A 20,000-nucleotide genomic window follows, 5' to 3' on the forward strand; every position below is an offset into this window, starting at 1 on the left:
TACAGGTCAGTAGAACCCAGTAGAACCCAGTAGAACAACACTACAGGTCAGTAGAACTCAGTAGAACAACAGTAGAACAACAGGCCAGGTCAGTAGAACCCAGTAGAACAACACTACAGGTCAGTAGAACTCAGTAGAACCCAGTAGAACAACACTACAGGTCAGTAGAACCCAGTAGAACCCAGTAGAACAACACTACAGGTCAGTAGAATTCAGTAGAACAACACTACAGGTCAGTAGAACTCAGTAGAACCCAGTAGAACAACACTACAGGTCAGTAGAACTCCGTAGAACAACTATACAGGTCAGTAGAACTCAGTAGAACAACAGTAGAACAACAGGCCAGGTCAGTAGAACCCAGTAGAACAACAGTACAGGTCAGTAGAACTCAGTAGAACCCAGTAGAACAACACTACAGGTCAGTAGAACTCAGTAGAACCCAGTAGAACAACACTACAGGTCAGTAGAACCCAGTCGAACCCAGTAGAACAACACTACAGGTCAGTAGAACCCAGTAGAACAACACTACAGGTCAGTAGAACTCCGTAGAACAACACTACAGGTCAGTAGAACTCAGTAGAACCCAGTAGAACAACACTACAGGTCAGTAGAACCCAGTCGAACCCAGTAGAACAACACTACAGGTCAGTAGAACCCAGTAGAACAACACTACAGGTCAGTAGAACTCAGTAGAACCCAGTAGAACAACACTACAGGTCAGTAGAACTCAGTAGAACCCAGTAAAACAACAGTACAGTTGTGAAGTTAGCTTTCTCAGTCAGTGTAGCATGCACTGAGGAACTACATCTACCATCAAGCCTGACTGCACTTCCACTTAAAATGCACCAGTTTTCCCTTTAATATCGGCTTAAATGGAATTACTTATTTGAGATCCAAATAAATAAAAACTCAATAGGCTCTGAAAGAACATCACAGTACACATCTGTAAGCACGACGGCGCCATCTAGTGGTGTAACCTGTTATTACTACAGCTAAACACATTTCTCTGAGATTAAACATAAGTTTGTATGTAAATTTGTCCTGTAATGATATAAAGTGATGGGAGGTTTTAAATATTCACTTGTTTTTGTTTTCTTACATCCAGGTTGTGACCTTGTTGAATGATCTCTACACTTGTTTCGACGCCATCATCGACAACTTTGATGTTTACAAGGTAAAAGATTCCTCACCGCTTCAACTACTCACAGTTTCCCCCCTGCTTCCCCTCTTTGTGCTAAGCTAGGCTAACCACGGCCTGGACCTAACGCTGAAACTGACCATCTTCTCATATAAAGAACAAGAGGATTTACCAGAACGTTACAGAGTAACATATATAGTAATTTACATACATACACATGTATTAGTATTACTGTTTTAGTATCTTACGTCCACCTTGTACATTATAATCATATATTATTAGAGTCTAATTTAGATTTCCTGTGTTTATCGGAAACTTGGCTTCATGACAATTCTCCATCTCTATATGTTCCGGGTTACGATATTTACAGGAGGGACCGAACTGATGCGAAAGGCCGTTATGATCTGTGTGAGAGACACCATCGCCAGTATCCGGACTGACCTAATATTTAGTAACAGACACGAAAGGATCACACAGTATGATGACTGGGCTATCAGACCAGAATATGGTGCTCATATCAAGAAAATTAACCCGCAGGCGGTTTACTACTCATGCTGGCAATAAGGAATTCTTTGGTATCCTGAAAAACAAGCAAGAGGACTTCAAAGCAGCCATAAAAAACTTAGACTGGGACGATCTACTCCTTCAAAACAATGTAGAAATAACTAGTCAAAGCTACAGAGAAATTGCAGTCTACGATGAAACTTAGAAACAAGAAACAGACTCTCCCCTGGGTGAACGAAGCAGCGGCACAATACTTTAAAAACAGCCACAAAATCAAAGCTGTCCCGTGATAGGCATACATTCGCACTGCTAGGAAACAGGGTAATAAGAGAACTGAGAAAAGCAAAGGCGGACTTCATCACAGTCATTGAAAATTCTTACGGTAACTCAAAAGCTAGATTAAAAATTAACCAGTAACATCAAAACAACATCATAACAAAGCCAATTGAATTAAAGCTCAACGACACGCTCCTACGGACTCCAGCTGATGTGGCACAGGCCAGTCGGTGGCTACCGTAGCCCAGAGTTTCCCACTTCAACAAAGCAATGCATGTTCTGCCAATGCCAGTGAGCGGGCACTAGCACTAAGACCGGTATCTGAGACACAGGTCGCAAAAGTAGTCGCATCTCTCAAGTCATCAAGGGCTAAGGATGTCTGTGGTCTGCACACACTCTCGATTCCTCCAGAGTGAAGCCACTAACGCACATCATTAATACGTCATTGGATCGAGGGAGGTTTCCTTCGTCATGGAAGCCTGCTGTTGTAGACTCTATATTCAGAGGCGGTGACCCTCTTCTGACCTCCAGATACAGGCCCATTCGTATCTTAGCCACAGTATCAAAGGTATTTGACCATCTCAACGATAGCTCCCTCCCACTGCACCCAATGCAGTTTGGATTCAGGGCTAATCACTTGACAGAGACAGCTACATGCTACATGATAGAAAAGGTTTGACACCGTTAATCACACCGTCGTCAGTAGGCGATTCCCGGCGGGAGGGCGAGGAGGGCGAGGACGGCTCTCTTGTGCCTTTTTTCAGACGGTAGCCTATTTGTTGCACTTGAACTGACTTTTAGGGGTATTTACTAAACTCTGAAATGATGTATAGTTATTACGTTATCACGTAAACACTCTATTTATGGCACAAAGATTTGTTTTATTTGAAAACATAAGTCAAAACAACAAAAAACAAAGAAGTTTATGAGCATTCAAGGGCACTTTTGCTCCAAACTGTTCATTTCTGCCCGGCCTCTGTCGCGCTGCTGCCGCACTCTCTCTTTCCCCCGTCTGCTGCAGAGAACATCGATCAGTTGTTGAGAATTATTACATTTTTACGGAGCGTTTGTATTTAGGCGCAGCTTTTCCAGCCTTTACGGCGTCGGTTTAGCGGCCGGCGAGTCAGTGGGTGAAAAGTAGACAGCGGAAACAGAGCTTTGAATCCAGAACGGACTCTGACGTGTTCAGTGTCCCCCCAGGCAGCTCGACACCAGGACGTCTCACATGTTGAGAGACCGTGGCGAGTATTAAAAGCAGCGCCGCTACGAGACGAAGCACAGCAGCTTTTGGATTTTGGTCATTTTGCTAACGAGGGTCATAAAAAGGGTCTGTAATAAAGTAAATCCATGCAGTGGTTCTCTCCCACATCACCTATTGTCCGATAAGCTGGTCTAATACACACTCTACAGCCTTCAAACCACTGCAGTCACTGTACAAACAAGCACTTTAGGCAACAAGCCATTCAGTTTTCGTCATTGCCATATTCTGAAGACGTATAATCTGCTTAGCTGGGAAAACCTCATCAAATGTAAAAATGTCTAGTTTAGATTGTGCGTGGTGGAGCTCCATCTGCCACAAACAGAGCAACCAGAGGTGCAGCTGGGGGGGGGCTGCACAGTCCCACTCATCATATTACTCATTCACCTGCAATGTTAAGAAATGGCTCATTAAGAAACATGTCAACACTAATACTGATGTAATGTATCCCTAACGTGACTGTACCTATTGATCCTGAGACAATTAGAAACACGGAGTTAAAGAGTAAAAATGAAACGTTTGAATTATGTGTGGTGACCTCACCTGTCGGGCTCGGTGCTGCCCCCAGGTGGAGACCATCGGTGACGCCTACATGGTGGTGTCCGGTCTGCCGGTGAGGAACGGGAAGCTCCACGGTCGGGAGGTGGCCCGGATGTCTCTCGCCCTGCTGGACGCCGTCAAGAGCTTCAGGATCCGACACCGAGCCAACCAGCAGCTCCGGCTCCGCATCGGCATACACAGCGGTGAGTGTGTGTGTGTTAGTGTGGACATGTTTTACTCCTGTTGTGGGGACATAAATCTGTTTACACAGTCACATTGTGGGGACTCGCCTACCTTATGGGGACAAAATGCAAGTCCCCGTAATGCAAATCATTACATGTTAGGGTGAAGACTTGGTTTAAGGTTAGGCGAGTCGTGGTCAATGTAATGTGAGGTGAAACACGGCTGTGTGTGTGTGTGATAATGTTTTAAACGTACCTTAAAATACCAACTGGATGTGTGTGTAGGTCCGGTGTGTGCAGGTGTGGTCGGGCTGAAGATGCCCAGGTACTGTCTCTTCGGAGACACAGTCAACACGGCGTCACGCATGGAGTCCAACGGAGAGGGTAACACACACACACACACACACACACACACACACACAAAGACAACCAAACAGAATGTACTTCCTGTAGGAAAATGTGTCCTGGACTCTGCATTTACTGTCTCGGCCAGAATATGAGACTTTTCCGACAGCTGACCCACTCTGACACTCGTCCTGCGGGGAAAGCTTCCCTGAGATGCTTCCTCACCTGAAGCCTTTTCTCTGGTAAAAGTGAAACGTGAAACGATCCCATTAAAGCAGAAAGCAGCGTTAGTGTCTGCGGTCCAGCAGACTGATGAAGCTGCTTCGGACTCTGAGCTCCTCTTCTTCAGTGACAGCAGCAGCTCTCAGCTGTTTCCTCTGAAACAGAAAGTCCTGCAGGTTAAACTGGACCGACTCTAACAGACCTGAAGACGCTGACTAGCCTAGCAACATTAATGCTACAAACTACCCATAATGCACCTCAGAGAGCGTTACAGTGGCACTGCCTCCGGTCAGAAGAACATCTGATGTTGCCCCGCGACACAGACTAACCGCTCATCAGCTGACGCAGACACAGACGCAGACACGTTCATCAGGTGACGCAGACACGTTCATCAGCTGACGCAGACACAGACGCAGACACGTTCATCAGGTGACGCAGACACAGACGCAGACACGTTCGTCAGGTGACGCAGACACGTTCGTCAGCTGACGCAGACACGTTCATCAGCTGACGCAGACACAGACGCGAACCGCGTTCATCAGGTGACGCAGATACAGATGCAGACACGTTCATCAGGTGACGCAGACACAGACGCAGACACGTTCATCAGGTGACGCAGACACGTTCATCAGCTGATGCAGACACAGACGCAGACACGTTCATCAGGTGACGCAGATACAGATGCAGACACGCTTCATCAGGTGACGCGAACACGCTTCATCAGGTGACGAGACACAGACGCGACACGCTTCGTCAGGTGACGCGACACGTCGTCAGCTGACGACACACGCTCATCAGCTGATGCAGACACAGACGCAGACACGTTCATCAGCTGACGCAGACACGTTCATCAGCTGATGCAGACACAGACGCAGACACGTTCATCAGCTGACGCAGACACAGATGCAGACACGTTCATCAGCTGACGCAGACACAGACGCAGACACGTTCATCAGGTGACGCAGATACAGATGCAGACACGTTCATCAGGTGACGCAGACACGTTCATCAGGTGACGCAGACACAGACGCAGACACGTTCGTCAGGTGACGCAGACACGTTCGTCAGCTGACGCAGACACGTTCATCAGCTGACGCAGACACAGACGCAGACACGTTCGTCAGCTGACGCAGACACAGACGCAGACACGTTCGTCAGGTGACGCAGACACGGTCATCAGGTGACGCAGACTCGCCTCCTGATGAAGCAGCGTGTTGCTCTGTAGCTGCTGGGTTCACCGTGTTGATCTCGTTCACTACGAGACAGAAACATCCGTTATTGCAGCTTTAAGTCTCCAGGATGTTGTTTGTTCGTGTTGTAGCTGTAAAGAAAGGCGCTGTGGGAGGAGTTTGGACAGTGCGTCTTCAGATCCCTGACGTCCTGATGCTGTTCATGTTTGCCTCTGCAGCTCTGAAGATTCACGTGTCGGAGGCGACCCGTCAGGTTCTGCAGGAGTTCAGCTGCTTCCAGCTGCAGCTCAGAGGAGAGATCGAGATGAAGGGAAAAGGACTCATGAGGACGTACTGGCTGCTGGGAGAGACCAGCAGCACCTGACGGAGAGGACGGAGAGGACGGAGAGGAGAGGACGGAGAGGAGAGGACAGAGAGGACGGAGAGGAGAGGACGGAGAGGACGGAGAGGAGAGGACGGAGAGGAGAGGACAGAGAGGACGGAGAGGACGGAGAGGAGAGGACGGAGAGGACGGAGAGGAGAGGACGGAGAGGAGAGGACGGAGAGGACGGAGAGGACGGAGAGGACGGAGAGGAGAGGACGGAGAGGACGGAGAGGAGAGGACGGAGAGGACGGAGGGATGAAGGGAGGTGACGAGGAAGAGGGAATTAAATTAGCAGACTTAACGGGAAAGAAAATCTGTTTATTGTGTTTGTGACAGAAAGAAAGAGTCACCTCCTTCCTGCTCGTCCCTCACCGTTTGGATGTTTCAGGTCAAAGGTCACATCAGCACTGGACAGACAGACAGACAGACGGGCGTCAATAACAACCAGCAGGTATTAAACCCCTCCTCTCTGATTGGACATTTACCTCTGACATCATTTAAAGCGACAGTTCAGGACTTGAACTCGTGACTTCAGGAACTCGTACGGAGGAACGTTTCAGACAGATGAATGTTTGACTGTAAAAATAAATCATTTGAAATTAGTCGTGTCAATACAAACATCAGCCGTGTGTTTTATTATCTTTGTGTCTTTGTTGTTAAAACACTTTATTTGAAACGTCAGTATCATTTTTTAATAATTTCCAAGACATTTCCTGGAAAGAACTGCTCCCATCGAAACTGCCTATGAGATTTTATTGATTATTGTAAACTTTATTCTCCGTACACGTTGTATCGTATGTTTGTCTGTAGACAGATTTTACATGTTGGTGTGTTCAGCTGACTTTACCGTAAGACCGAGTTCACCAATTTACAGAATCGTTTCCAGAAAACCTCTTGGACATTTTTGGGAAATAATTTGTAAATTCAAGGACCCATAAAACAAAGAGTAAAAAGTACAAATGTCTCATAAATCACCGGCAGTTACATTTGAAACACAGGAATTTGCCTTGAATATGATTTTGTTTCTTTCTTAAAACCTGGCGAAAAGAGTTTCATTAAAGACAGTTTGGTGTAAAGTTTCTAACACTTTAACAACACAGGAAGCGAATGAGTGTCGCTGGAGTTCGTTCTGAAACGTGTCAAAGGGAATGAAAGAGGAAACGATCTCGAGTCGCAAGTTGCAGGTTTGGTGAAGCGGGCCTCGGACCTGTGTCGGTGATGTCACGACTGGTTTCGGCCAGAGTTGATGTAGAAAGTACAAAACTGTGTTTGTGATGAACTCCAAACATCAGAAGCATTTATTTACTACAGGAAGGTGTAAAAACTACACAGATCACATTCAAGCGCTTCATAAATAAAATGACCGCAGGTTCGTTAACTGGTTGGCGTGCGTGGAAGCTGAAGGCCGAATCACATACAGCTGATTTATACTTTAAGCAAAAAGAATAAAATCAATGTGATATTTTGGTCAAACCAAAAAACACTCAATAATTATCAGAATCCATTAGTTTTCTTGTCAGACTCTGTCCCAGGAGTTCACACAGTCCACCAGCCTTCATCAGAAGACTCAGTCTGCCATTAAAGGTGCTATTGATAACATCCAGCCACTAGATGACGCCCCTTTAATTTACCTTCGACACGACACCAGTAATATATTGGGATCCCACGTCCACTCAAAGAGCGACCATCTTTTCTTAAGGCCAGTCCGCCACCGGCCCGGACGGACCAGCTGGCCCGGGCTGTCGGTTCTGTCGGACCCTGGCCCGCTTCTAAACCCCCTCTGATACGCATCTTCGCTATAACGTTAGATTGTTTGGGGAACTATTACGTTCGGTTACGTTAAGGCTGTCAGGACTGCGGCTGTCGGTTGTTGTTGATTAAGTTTAAATATGCAGAACTGTAATTTTATGGGTCATTGTTGTTCGGACGATTAAGCTAAGTTAGCTGACATGTGCTAACGTCAGTGTCCGTTTTCTCCACACTAACTGGCAGCTATACCACGTGATACCAACGCCGTTACACTATTGGCTCACAGGCCTCGTTAGAAGCAGGAAGCAAACGTCAGACACAGAGATAAACAAAACATTCATTTCGGACCCGTCGAAATGTTTAAAATGATTAATTTACAATCGTAATATTAAAGTGATACTTTTATTCCGCACCTTTATAAAAGCTCTGTGACGTATTATTTTTTAAAATATTCTTCTACATAAAAATGTTATCAATATAACCTTTAACATTTATATCAGAATCAGAAATACTTTATTGATCCCCAGAGGAAACTCTTATGAGGATAAGAGAAAACTGAATCATGTAAACAATCACTGTGTTTTCAGACGCAGAAATGGTAAAATGCATCTTACACACCCAAAAAATTAAACGTCAGTGACGTATTTATGTGTTTTGTATTTATAAACAAAAAAATGTTTCCATGCAGTTGGTCTCAAGCACAGCGAGCGGGGGATTGGCTCCGGAAGTTCTTCCCTGTCATTGGTCCACACGTACGTCACTCAGAGGTGTAAGTCACATGATTGGTCAGCGGGCGCCGCGGTGCCGCCCCCTGCCTCCGCTCGCTCGGTGCGGATGTCCGTTACGTTACTGTGGTCGGACAGTGTCACCGAGCGGGACTCAGCGTGAGAGCTGCCCCAAAATAAGTTTCAAAAACACACAGTTTCCGCCCAAACCGTCTCACCCCGAGGCTCCAGCACTGACAGGGGCACCAGAGTCTCCGGGACACCGACGGAAGCAGTTATAACCCCCCCCTGAACCAGGAGTCCCAGCCCTTCGCAGCTCCGCGGGGCCCGGCGAGGCGCGGCGGGAGCAGATGGATCCTGCACCGGCGAAGGCGAAGCCGCAGGGCCGGCTACTGGTGTCCACCCAGCTGGACGCTAAAGACGAGCTGGAGGAGGTAGGCTGACCCGGTTTAACGGCCCAGGGAGGACAAGAAACCCGGGATAGTCCCGGTCAGAGCGGGTTTACAGGCAGATATCAGCAGTTTGGTTTTTAAGACAGCCAGCGGATACAAAGAGACATGATGGAACCATTTTTGTCAACCTACACGGCGGCTAGCAGGCTAGTTAGCGTGGCTAGCATCGTTAGCATAGCATAGCCGTACGGTACTCTGTGTAAACATGGTGTTGGTGGTTTAAAGCCGCAGTGTGAGACAGCTGAGGGGTGCGTTTACGGTGTTTATGTGCTCTGAAAGACGCCACAATGTGCGTATAAAGTCACACAGCTGACGGATAGTTAGCCTAGCATGCTAATCCTACGTCAACATGGATGTGACCAAAAAAGTGACAGATGCGCATGCGCCATGCTTGTGTTTCACATGTCAAAAGTAGTGAGAGATGCTGACAGTTGAGCTGCTGTTGAACTCTGAGTTTAATGTGCTGCTTCAACACACAGTAACCTTTATTGACACCTGCAAACACGCACAAGAACAGCACCTGCGCGCAGGTGTGCTGCGTTTAGAGCCTGAAATCAGGAAAAGCTTCAGTGTGGTAGTGAGGCGCAGGTGTGTGAGACACCACAGTGCTGAGCTGCAGCTTCACCTGTCAGTGACTCCATGAAGGTGAAGCAGCTGATCTCAGAGCCAGTCGTCCTCTAACCACAGGTTCGATCCCCGGCTCCTCCTGTCAGACTGTGAAAACATTAATAAACAGGCTCTCTGCCACCGCTTCAGTGATAAACAACTCAGCTGTGTGTGTTTCTAATAAACCTGTGTGTGTGTGTGTGTGCAGAGATTGGAGCGCTGCGTTGGGATCGTCCAGGCGTTGACCAATGGGCTGTCGGAGAGAGAGGCCAACGACGCGCTCACCGCCAACGTAAGAACCACTCTGAACTGTCACTGCGAGCACTGCTGTCATCAACTCTGCCAACATAAGAGACGCTGAGTCGCACCACTGACGAGTAATACGCAGCTGGTTTAATAAGACCTCGAACTGAAGCTTAATGGCCTTTTTGGAAGCAACAGTCTGAGCTGCACCGATCCAGATACACCTGATCAATATCTGCACCGATACTGACCTGATTAAGCTGATCAGGTAGCAGCCATAATGTGACGCAACACTCTGAGTCCCTGCTGTCGGTTACAGCATCGCCGACCTCAAGCTACATAAAAATGATCCCAGATCAGTTCCGCACATAACGAAACAATATTTTTCACAAGCTTGAGCTGCTGTCGTATAATATTCTGAGTGATTTTCACTAAAGATTTTATTTTGGGGGAGTTTCAACGCTGCCAAACAAAGACAAACGCAGAGAAAGTCGTCCGAAATGAACCTGAACTGACAGCCAATCGGAAAACAGGATTTTCTGTCGTCATGGCAAAATACTTCCTGTGTTACGGACTTCCAATGAGTTACACACACAATGACAACATAAGTCTGCAGCAGCCAGAACTACTAAATAATCTCCAAGTGATATGTTTTATTTGTAGTCTAACTTCCTGTTTACCTGTCTAACTTCCTGTTTACCTGCCCTGCAGGTGTGTAAAGGTCAGCAGCAGCATGAGGAGGTCTGTCTGGGTCTGTTCACTCTGGTCCTCACAGAGCCGACCCAGGCCCAGAGGGTGAGACGCCGCCGCATCATTATTAATGTGTGACATCGCTGTGACATCGCTGTGACATCACCGTGTGTGTGTTTGGTGACAGTGTTACAGAGACCTGACGCTGGTCAACAGAGACGGGATGAACGTGATTCTGGTGAAGATCAACCAGATCCTGATGGAGAAGTTCCTCAAACTGCAGGACGTCCCCAGAACACAGGTAAGCCGGTGTACACGCAGGTGTACAGGTACGCTGCTTTGACATGCGATATTAATGAAAGTGTTGATGTGTGCAGCTGGTGTGGCTGGTCAGAGAGCTGGTGAAGAGCGGCATGATGGGAGCTGACGGTGTCGTCATGACGCTGCTGAAACAGATCGCAGGTCAGACACATACAGTATAAACGTAATTATCCGGAGTAATCGTCGCCGTGAATCCGCACGTTGTCGTTCCAGAGTAACGCAGTCTTTGTGATTATTTCCAGGTGGAGATATTTCCACTAAAAACCTGTGGTTGGCTGAGAGCGTCCTGGACATCCTGCTGGACCAAAAGTACGTTTCACTTTACATCTATTTTAACAAATGTTGTTTAGTCAGACGGCATTATACGGAGAAAATGTGACGCGTCTCCGAATGTAAAGTCGAAACCCAGAATTTATGCTGCATTAAAGATCAAAATGAGTAGTTTTCTTCACAGTAAAAGCTTTGGGGCTGAAGCAGCTGGAGGGCTTTTACTCTGAAGGAGCTGAATATTTGTCTCTCTGTAGGGAGTGGGTGCTGAAGAACGGGATGCTGATAGCGATGTCGGTCTACACCTACCTCCGCCTCATTGTCGACCACGGCGCACCGAACCTGCTGATTCTGCGCCAGAAAGAGGTCGACTTCTGCATCAGCATGCTGAGGGAGAAGGTATGGAGGCAACGAACGAAGTCTGTCTGTTGTATTGATCCCCCCGGTGGTAACTCTGATAACCCCGTCTGTCTCTGTAGTTTATGGAGTGTCTGATCATCGGCAGAGATCTGGTTCGTCTGCTGCAGAACGTGGCTCGGATCCCAGAGATGGAGCTGGTGTGGAAAGACCTGCTGCACAACCCACAAGTCCTCAGTCCTCAGTTCACCGGTAAGACTACATTACCCACAAGTCCTCAGTTCACCGGTAAGACTACATTACCCACAAGTCCTCAGTTCACCGGTAAGACTACATTACCCACAAGTCCGCAGTTCACTGGTAAGACTACAATACCCACAAGTCCTCAGTCCACCGGTAAGACTACATTACCCACAAGTCCGCAGTTCACTGGTAAGACTACAATACCCACAAGTCCTCAGTTCACCGGTAAGACTACAATACCCACAAGTCCTCAGTTCACCGGTAAGACTACAATCCTCAGTCCTCAGTCCTCAGTTCTGGACTACATTACCCACAAGTCCTCAGTTCACTGGTAAGACTACAATACCCACAAGTCCTCCGTTCACTGGTAAGACTACATTACCCACAAGTCCTCGGTCCACCGGTAAGACTACATTACCCACAAGTCCCCAGTCCACTGGTAAGACTACAATACCCACAAGTCCTCAGTTCACTGATAAGACTACATTACCCACAAGTCCTCAGTTCACCGGTAAGACTACATTACCCACAAGTCCGCAGTTCACTGGTAAGACTACAATACCCACAAGTCCTCAGTCCTCAGTTCACCGGTAAGACTACAATACCCACAAGTCCTCAGTTCACCGGTAAGACTACACTACCCACAAGTCCTCAGTCCTGGGAACACGATCCTCCGGTCTAAAGTAAGCGCCGCTGTTTGTGCAATCTGCACAAACACAACAACTCACCATGATGAAAAACTGTGAATTACAATGTAGAACTTCCAAAAAAAGACAGACTCACTAAAATACAACCGCTCAGATTCAAACTTCTACTTAAGTTTTGCACTTACGTCTTTTAAAACAGAAAATTCTGCATTCGCTTTTCCCGCAAGTTGCTTTTTAATGAAAGGTCATGTGATTTTTCTTGTCTGTGAGTTAAAGTGTTTTAGTTTTGAGTATCTAAATAAAACCAAGATCAATTCTTTTCTCAATTTTGGTACTGAATCAGAAATTCCCCAGAAACGTATTTATTTATATAGCGCCAATTCATAACAGAAGTTATCTCACTGCACTTTTCCTACAGAGCAGGTCTAGACCGAACTCTTTATAATATTATTTACAGAGACCCAACAAATCTGCCGTGTTAGATTGAGAGGAAGAATAATGTCAGCATTAGTAACAGAGCCAATAACAACAACTGTAGTAGCAGTTGTCGAGCAGGAACACGGGGGCAGCAGGTGGCCCACAACCACAGATCCAGACTCTGCAGGAACACAGGGGCAGCAGGTGGCCCACAACCACAGAGCCAGACTCTGCAGGAACACGGGGGCAGCAGGTGGCCCACAACCACAGATCCAGACTCTGCAGGAACACAGGGGCAGCAGGTGGCCCACAACCACAGATCCAGACTCTGCAGGAACACAGGGGCAGCAGGTGGCCCACAACCACAGATCCAGACTCTGCAGGAACACGGGGGCAGCAGGTGGCCCACAACCACAGATCCAGACTCTGCAGGAACACGGGGGCAGCAGGTGGCCCACAACCACAGATCCAGACTCTGCAGGAACACGGGGGCAGCAGGTGGCCCACAACCACAGATCCAGACTCTGCAGGAACACGGGGGCAGCAGGTGGCCCACAACCACAGATCCAGACTCTGCAGCTCTGGAGGCAGAAATACCTGCTGAAAGCGACAGAAGGAGAGAGGAGAGAGACGAGAAAGCACAGAACTACGGGAGAGAGAAGATGTCGAGTTAGTAACATGCAGTAATGGGATAAAGATGCATACAGATGGAGAGGGAGAGAGGAAAGAGGTGCATCATGGGAAGTCTCCCAGCAGTCTAGGCCTATAGCAGCATAACTAAGGGATGGTTCAGGACTCACCTGAGCCAGCCCTAACTATAAGCTTTATCACAGAGGAAAGTCTTAAGCCTGCTCTTAAATGTGGAGATGGTGTCTGCCTCCTGAACCCAAACTGGGACCTGGTTCCACAGGAGAGGAGCTTGATACCTGAAGGCTCTGGCTCCCGGTCTACTTTTTAACGTATGTCTCATCAACACTAGTAAACAACGATGCGCTCGGTAACATTTCAGTCAGTCCAGTGTTCACTTCAGTTCCCAGGTCAGTGTCATCCATCTGAATCTGTTGTGTTACAAGGTTCAGGTCTTAGCTTCAGCTGAGACGAGTTAGGCTCCAGCGTGCCGTGGAAGTAGCATTAGCTGCTAATGCTAGTGTTACTTTCAGTCGTCGCCTTCTTATATGAGCGGCGGGTTTGAGGTTGTTGGCAGGTTTTCTGATGTCGTGTAAAGGTTTCGTGCAGCGTTCGACGTGTTTCTGTCAGCGTGTTGTGGGTGAAGCGGCTTTGTGTCTGCAGGTGGTGTTTGACTGCGGCTCAGTTCAGCTTCACATCCTGAAGTCTGATGTGTGTTTGTGTTTCAGGCGTTCTCCAGCTGCTGACGGCTCGCACCTCCAGGAAGTTTCTGGCCTGCCGGCTCACACCGGACATGGAGACCAAGCTGCTGTTCATGACCTCCAGGGTACCACACACTGTACACTACACACACTGTACACTACACACACTGTACACTGTACACACTGTACACTACACACACTGTACACTACACACACTGTACACTACACACACTGTACACACTGTACACACTGTACACACTGTACACACTGTACACTACACACACTGTACACTACACACACTGTACACTACACACACTGTACACACTGTACACACTGTACACTACACACACTGTACACTACACACACTGTACACACTACACACACTGTACACACTACACACACTGTACACTACACACACTGTACACTACACACTGTACACACTGTACACACTGTACACTACACACACTGTACACTACACACACTGTACACTGTACACACTGTACACTACACACACTGTACACACTGTACACTACACACACTGTACACTACACACACACTGTACACTGCACACTGTACACTGTACACTACACACTGTACACACACACTGTACACACACACACTGTACACACTGTACACACACTACCTACACACACCACACACTGTACACACTGTACACACTGTACACTACACACACTGTACACACTGTACACTACACACACTGTACACACTGCGTACTACATGAACGATTAAGTATGGATCACCAGCAGACTGTTCGCACTGCAACACGTGTTGCATCAGCTGACCGTATCGATCACGTGACCGCTCCGAGCTGCCGCTGAATGAAAATTGATTATCACAAATGTAAATCAACATCGCCTCTTCCCCTCAGTGTAGCGGTCTCTAACATTAACTCGTGGTTCGCTGCTGCCGAGTCGAGAGAGACGCGGCGCCCTCTGCTGTAAACGTTCAGGCACATTTTCGATTCGCCTTCAGTTTTCACAAAACTGCCGATATTCGAAATCAACACAGCTGATTTCTCGCCTCAAAAATTCTTAGAAGCGATTTTAGTAATTGGACAGTCTGAAGAGACGCAATGCATTGTGGGGCGGTTGAGTATGTGCCGTGAAGTCACGGCGCATACTCGCCGCAGTTCTTGCTGATCTAGTTTACATCCGGGCTTTTCTCACGAACACAAACGCCACGAGCTCTGCAGCCGGAGCGCACTACGTACGCCATCTGACGTCACACGTGTGAAGAGCGAGTGTCTGTGACGATGACCTCTGACCTCTCTGACTGTGTAACCTGTGCTCAGGTGCGTTTCGGGCAGCAGAAGCGGTATCAGGACTGGTTTCAGAGACAGTACCTGTCCACCGCAGAGAGCCAATCACTGCGCTGCGATCTGATTCGCTACATCTGCGGAGTGGTCCATCCGTCCAATGAGGTGCTGAGCTCTGACATCCTCCCTCGCTGGGCCATCATTGGCTGGCTGCTCACAACCTGCACGGTAAGGGGGCGGGGCCTCAGGCTGTCAATCTGAAAGTCACCATCTATTAAAATCAGAAACTAATCAATTGATTTGTGTATGCAGTCGAATGTCGCCGCCTCCAACGCCAAGCTGGCTCTCTTCTATGATTGGCTGTTCTTCAATCCTGAGAAAGACAGCATCATGAACATAGGTGAGACACGCACACACACACACACACACACATTAGTCTTTCTATACTTGTGAGGACCCTGATTGACATTCCCTAGCTCCTAACCTGAACCTGATAACCAGGTCTGAACCTTCACCGCCACCAGAATGTCCTCACAGTGCAGAAATGTCCTCACTAGGATGGTTTAAAACTGAAAGTGGTCCTCACAAAGATAGCAGTAGTAAAGTAAAATAGCAAAGCCCATGCACACACACACAAATCTGAGTGTGCTCAAATACAGAGAAAATTACAGGGAGTTTGGTTCAAACTGTAACTGTATTTGTTTAAAAGCCGGTCAGAGTCTTGCGAACTAGTGAACAGATGAGCTGACCGCTAACATGCTAGCCCGTTTGGCTAGTGCTAGTCAGTCACAGTCTCTCTCTGAGCTGCTCTCTGGTTTCTCTCTACTGCTCTGTTTACTCCCCCTGACATTTAGTTCTCAGGATTGTTCATTATTTCAGGGTAAGAGGTAAAATAACAAGCTAGTTAGCTCGGTCGCTAAGCTGTCAGTGAGATTTCCTTAAGAAGCCGCCGAGGCAGCGGGAGTTTCACGTTACTGCCGCCTGACCACGGATGTGTTTACCAAATGCATGACTGCGATGCATTGTGGGTGATATACACCTGCAGTGACCGTCGTTGTTGACTCCCTCAGCCCTCCGAGGGCTGATCGCACCGAGTTCACTCATGATGGCGGCGGGGATTCACCCGGGGGGCCAACCAGGGCGCGTTGCACGAGTAATGAAACGCAGCCCGAGTCTCATCAGTGTATTAAAAGTTTTAGTGTCGAGGTTCATTTATTTACCATTAAACAACACAGGGTTGTACAAAGAAACGCACGCTGTAGTCCTTTCACGCTACACACAAATAAAACAGAAAAGTATTTTTTCCGGTGGCGTGCTGAGGGTGAGTCTCCAAGCCGAAAGGAGCGACGCTGCTCTGCAGTGGCGGTGCGGCGAGACGGCGGCAGGGTGAACAGGCTGAGGCTGTGCTGTCCTGTAGTGTCTGTCGCTGATGCTCCGTGGATGGGTTTGATGTCCTCCTGTGTGTAAACCAGCTCTCTGTTTTGGAGCAGTTTATACAGGAAACGCACAGCTAATAAGCTACGATAGCGTCCTCCATCTTGGACTCTGCAGCTCTCTGTCCACTTAGAGCTCGGCTCTGTCCGGTACGCTTGGGCGATGTCTATTTTTTCATAGCTTCCTGACATTTGCCCGGGTGTAGAGTGTGTGACGGTATCTGTGTTTTGGAACAAGTTATCGTAGCGTGCCGGAGTGTTTCTATTTCAACCGCCGCAGCTTTTCTAGTCTTTGCGGCGCCGGTTCAGCAGCCCAGAATCATGTCACATGACGCCACTCAGCCAGTCAAATCAGTGCGTTGCGACTCGACTCATTAGGAGAGATACGCAGCCTGTAAGACGGCTGGGAGACGAGAGGAAAGAGTCAGGGAACAGACGGCTTCCCACGGCAGACGTGGCGATGTGAAGCACCGAGCGTCTTTTCAGCAAACGTCCCCGCTCAAATCCAAACTGAAAATAAACCATGTAAGAGCCGATACGATCGGCCGCCGGACAGAGGAGCGTTAGACGGTATCTGAAATCATGCCTTTGATTTCTGCGACCCTGGTACACCGCAGTACCTTGATACCGCCCGAGCCGGCTGAAGGTTCACCAAAGCTGAACTTGACTCAAAACATTCGAGCGAATCCACTGAGTGAAGTTTTAAACGCTGGTCTGAACTCAGAAGTCTCATGTTGTGTTTTCTCCTCCCGTGTGTCAGAACCAGCCATCCTGGTGATGCATCACTCCATGAAACCTCATCCTGCCATCACCGCCACGCTGCTGGACTTCATGTGCAGGGTAACACACACACACTGACACACACACACACACACACCTGGCATTAACCTGCGATCTGGATCTGGGCCCTTTCCAATACAGGACTACCAGTAACCTCCGACCCAAATCCAGAGTAACAGAACTGTAAGAGAAGTGCTCAGACTCAGCTCAGGTGTTCTCTACCTGCTCATCAGGACGTTAAATAACACATTTACATAACGGTCAGAAAGAGATCCGGTCGTCCAACCGATCAGCGTGAGGACGGGTCACGTGACTCCACCTCTTCCTGCTCGCTGCAGCTGCCTGTGGGCCGCTGAGGAAACTGACTTACAACCTGCAGCTTCAGTTAACTCGCTGTCTGGTTCTGGATCAGTTGTGGCTGAATTCAGTAACCCCGGCGACCTGTTTTGAATTCACCGCCGCTCTGATTCGCACCTCTGGCTGTCGTCTTCTCCATAGCAACAGCAGCTGAGGCTCATGGGTACTGTAGTACTGAGAGACAGAACACGAACCTGTCTGGTGGTTAAATCGTCCCGCAGAGTTTCTGTGTTCAGTCACATTCAGGATCGCAGGTGACACCAGGTGGAGGTGTGGCCTCCACCCCTTCTCTGATTGGCTGAACTTCACCATGAGACAGAATGAAATAACAATACGACTTCTTTCCTTCCCTCCTCAGATCATCCCTCACTTCTTTCCTCCGCTGGAGTCTCAGGTGCGTCAGGGCGTCTTCAACTCGCTCACCTTCATCATGGAGAAGAGAGTGCTGGCGTAAGACACCTTCATCATGGAGAAGAGAGTGCTGGCGTAACACACACACACACACACACACACACACACACACACACACACACACACACACACACACAGTGTTCACTCTATCAGTCCACCATTTATTGATTATTGATTATTGATCTCTTTCTCAGTCACCTCGCTCCGCTGTTTGATAATCCAAAGTTGGACCGGGAGCTTCGATCGATGCTCCGAGAGAGATTCCCCGAGTTCTGCAGCTCGCCCTCCCCGCCTACTGAAGGTAACGCCTGCTCGCCCCGCCCCTTCCCGTCTCTCTCTGCCCGCATGTTTCTGCTCTTCGTCAGCACTTTGTTTTATAAAGTCGGTTTCCACGGCAGCAGCCGAGCCGCGCGGAGGAGGCTCGTCGTTACTGACGTCGCCTGTCGAAACGATCAAACCAGCACTTACGAGCTTTTACTAAACGGCGGCGGAAACAGGAGGCTGTTTCGCTGCAGAGCACGTGGACTGTCGGTAGACCGCGGGGGGGGCGGGGCGGGGTTTTAACGCTGCAGCTCGTCCTCCGGGGGATCCGTGCTGTGAGCGAGTGCAGCCAGACTTCACTGCGACGCACGATATGCAAAACGACGTGTTTCTGTAGTCGATGAATCCCAGCAATATCGTTTCATTAATATAAGTTTTTAACAAAATAAGGAAAACGATACCTGAAGAAAGCCTGAAAATTATAGTTTATAAAATACATTAAAAGAATAAATCTGGTTTTATTCTATATGTTTCTTAAAGATCCAAACCAACAACACGTCCGTCCGTCTCTCAACACCGTCGGACTTCCTGTCTGCGGCTCTCAGCTGCGAGCCCGTTGGTTCCTGCTGAAGACTTTAAAGTCTTTAAAACCACCTCACAAAAACAGAGTTTCATTTTTAAACTAGACTTGCAAGCAGGTATACCGGGGTCCAAACACCTGACGCAGCTCTGAGAGTTTAGTCATTTTGGAGCAATCTGGACGTGAATCTTTAAAAACACAGATCTGTAGTTTCCTGTTTGAAAGGCTCAGTAGTTTCCTCAAACAGCTGCTCGCTGTAGTTTTTATCAGACCAACAGGAGGAAACAGAGCGTCTGTTGGGGACTATTTCCAGCGGCGGATGAATCCACGTGTGGTGCTGTAGTGAGTGTTTGGGGCAGCAGGACGGTGTGTGTGGGGCGGAGTCAGAATAAACTACAGTGTGTGTGTTCGTGGTGATGAAGCAACATGTCAGCCAGTGCAACAGAGCGGCTCGCTGATGAGTTTTAATGTTTCTGATGATGATGGAGGAAGAAGATCCATCAGCTGTGACTCACGCACACACACGCACACACACACCTGTTACCTGTTCGTTCACCGCCGGTCGAGTCTGAACATGAGAATCACCTGAATTATAGTTAACATGAGGAAGCAGATTCTGATCATTTAATTCAGAATCTGAACTTAATGCAAATATGGTCACATGACCTGTGTGTGTGTGTGTGTGTGTGTGTGTGTGTGTGTGTGTGTGTGTGTCCTGCAGTGAAAATGGAGGAGGCCGTTTCCTTGGAGATGGACAACCACATGTTGGACAAGGAGGAGGGTTGCTATGACAACACAGAGGCCGCCTTCAGCGATGACGAGGAGGAGGTCAACAACA

General features: G+C 48.2%; 2 protein-coding genes across 4 annotated transcripts in view; both read left to right on the top strand.

The window, feature by feature from the left end:
• npr1a (natriuretic peptide receptor 1a) overlaps positions 1-6,621 on the top strand; it is a 42,275-nt gene extending 35,654 nt beyond the window's left edge. Inside the window, exons 19-23 of one of the 3 annotated variants that reach the window (XM_044172059.1) lie at positions 1,106-1,174; positions 3,745-3,919; positions 4,184-4,282; positions 5,874-6,017; positions 6,234-6,621. In XM_044172059.1, the coding sequence (XP_044027994.1) occupies positions 1,106-1,174; positions 3,745-3,919; positions 4,184-4,282; positions 5,874-6,017; positions 6,234-6,235 (489 nt within the window). In that variant the 3' untranslated portion in view covers positions 6,236-6,621. Of the gene's footprint in view, positions 1-1,105; positions 1,175-3,744; positions 3,920-4,183; positions 4,283-5,873; positions 6,035-6,213 lie in introns of all 3 variants that reach the window. The other 2 variants (XM_044172057.1, XM_044172058.1) reach the window with 2 other exon arrangements.
• Positions 6,622-8,589: 1,968 nt separating this feature from the next.
• The window catches only part of ints3 (integrator complex subunit 3), a 22,292-nt gene continuing 10,881 nt past the window's right edge, over positions 8,590-20,000 (top strand). Inside the window, exons 1-15 of the mRNA XM_044172060.1 lie at positions 8,590-8,927; positions 9,760-9,843; positions 10,506-10,589; positions 10,672-10,785; positions 10,862-10,946; positions 11,048-11,114; positions 11,330-11,471; positions 11,552-11,681; positions 14,092-14,189; positions 15,377-15,568; positions 15,653-15,740; positions 17,534-17,613; positions 18,269-18,360; positions 18,516-18,622; positions 19,884-20,000. The exon at positions 19,884-20,000 is cut by the window's right edge and continues 3 nt beyond it. Coding sequence (XP_044027995.1) covers positions 8,844-8,927; positions 9,760-9,843; positions 10,506-10,589; positions 10,672-10,785; positions 10,862-10,946; positions 11,048-11,114; positions 11,330-11,471; positions 11,552-11,681; positions 14,092-14,189; positions 15,377-15,568; positions 15,653-15,740; positions 17,534-17,613; positions 18,269-18,360; positions 18,516-18,622; positions 19,884-20,000 — 1,564 coding nt within the window. The 5' untranslated portion in view covers positions 8,590-8,843. The remainder of the gene's footprint in view (positions 8,928-9,759; positions 9,844-10,505; positions 10,590-10,671; positions 10,786-10,861; positions 10,947-11,047; positions 11,115-11,329; positions 11,472-11,551; positions 11,682-14,091; positions 14,190-15,376; positions 15,569-15,652; positions 15,741-17,533; positions 17,614-18,268; positions 18,361-18,515; positions 18,623-19,883) is intronic.

Source organism: Siniperca chuatsi, linkage group LG17, assembly GCF_020085105.1.
Source record: "Siniperca chuatsi isolate FFG_IHB_CAS linkage group LG17, ASM2008510v1, whole genome shotgun sequence".
NCBI lineage: Eukaryota > Metazoa > Chordata > Actinopteri > Centrarchiformes > Sinipercidae > Siniperca > Siniperca chuatsi.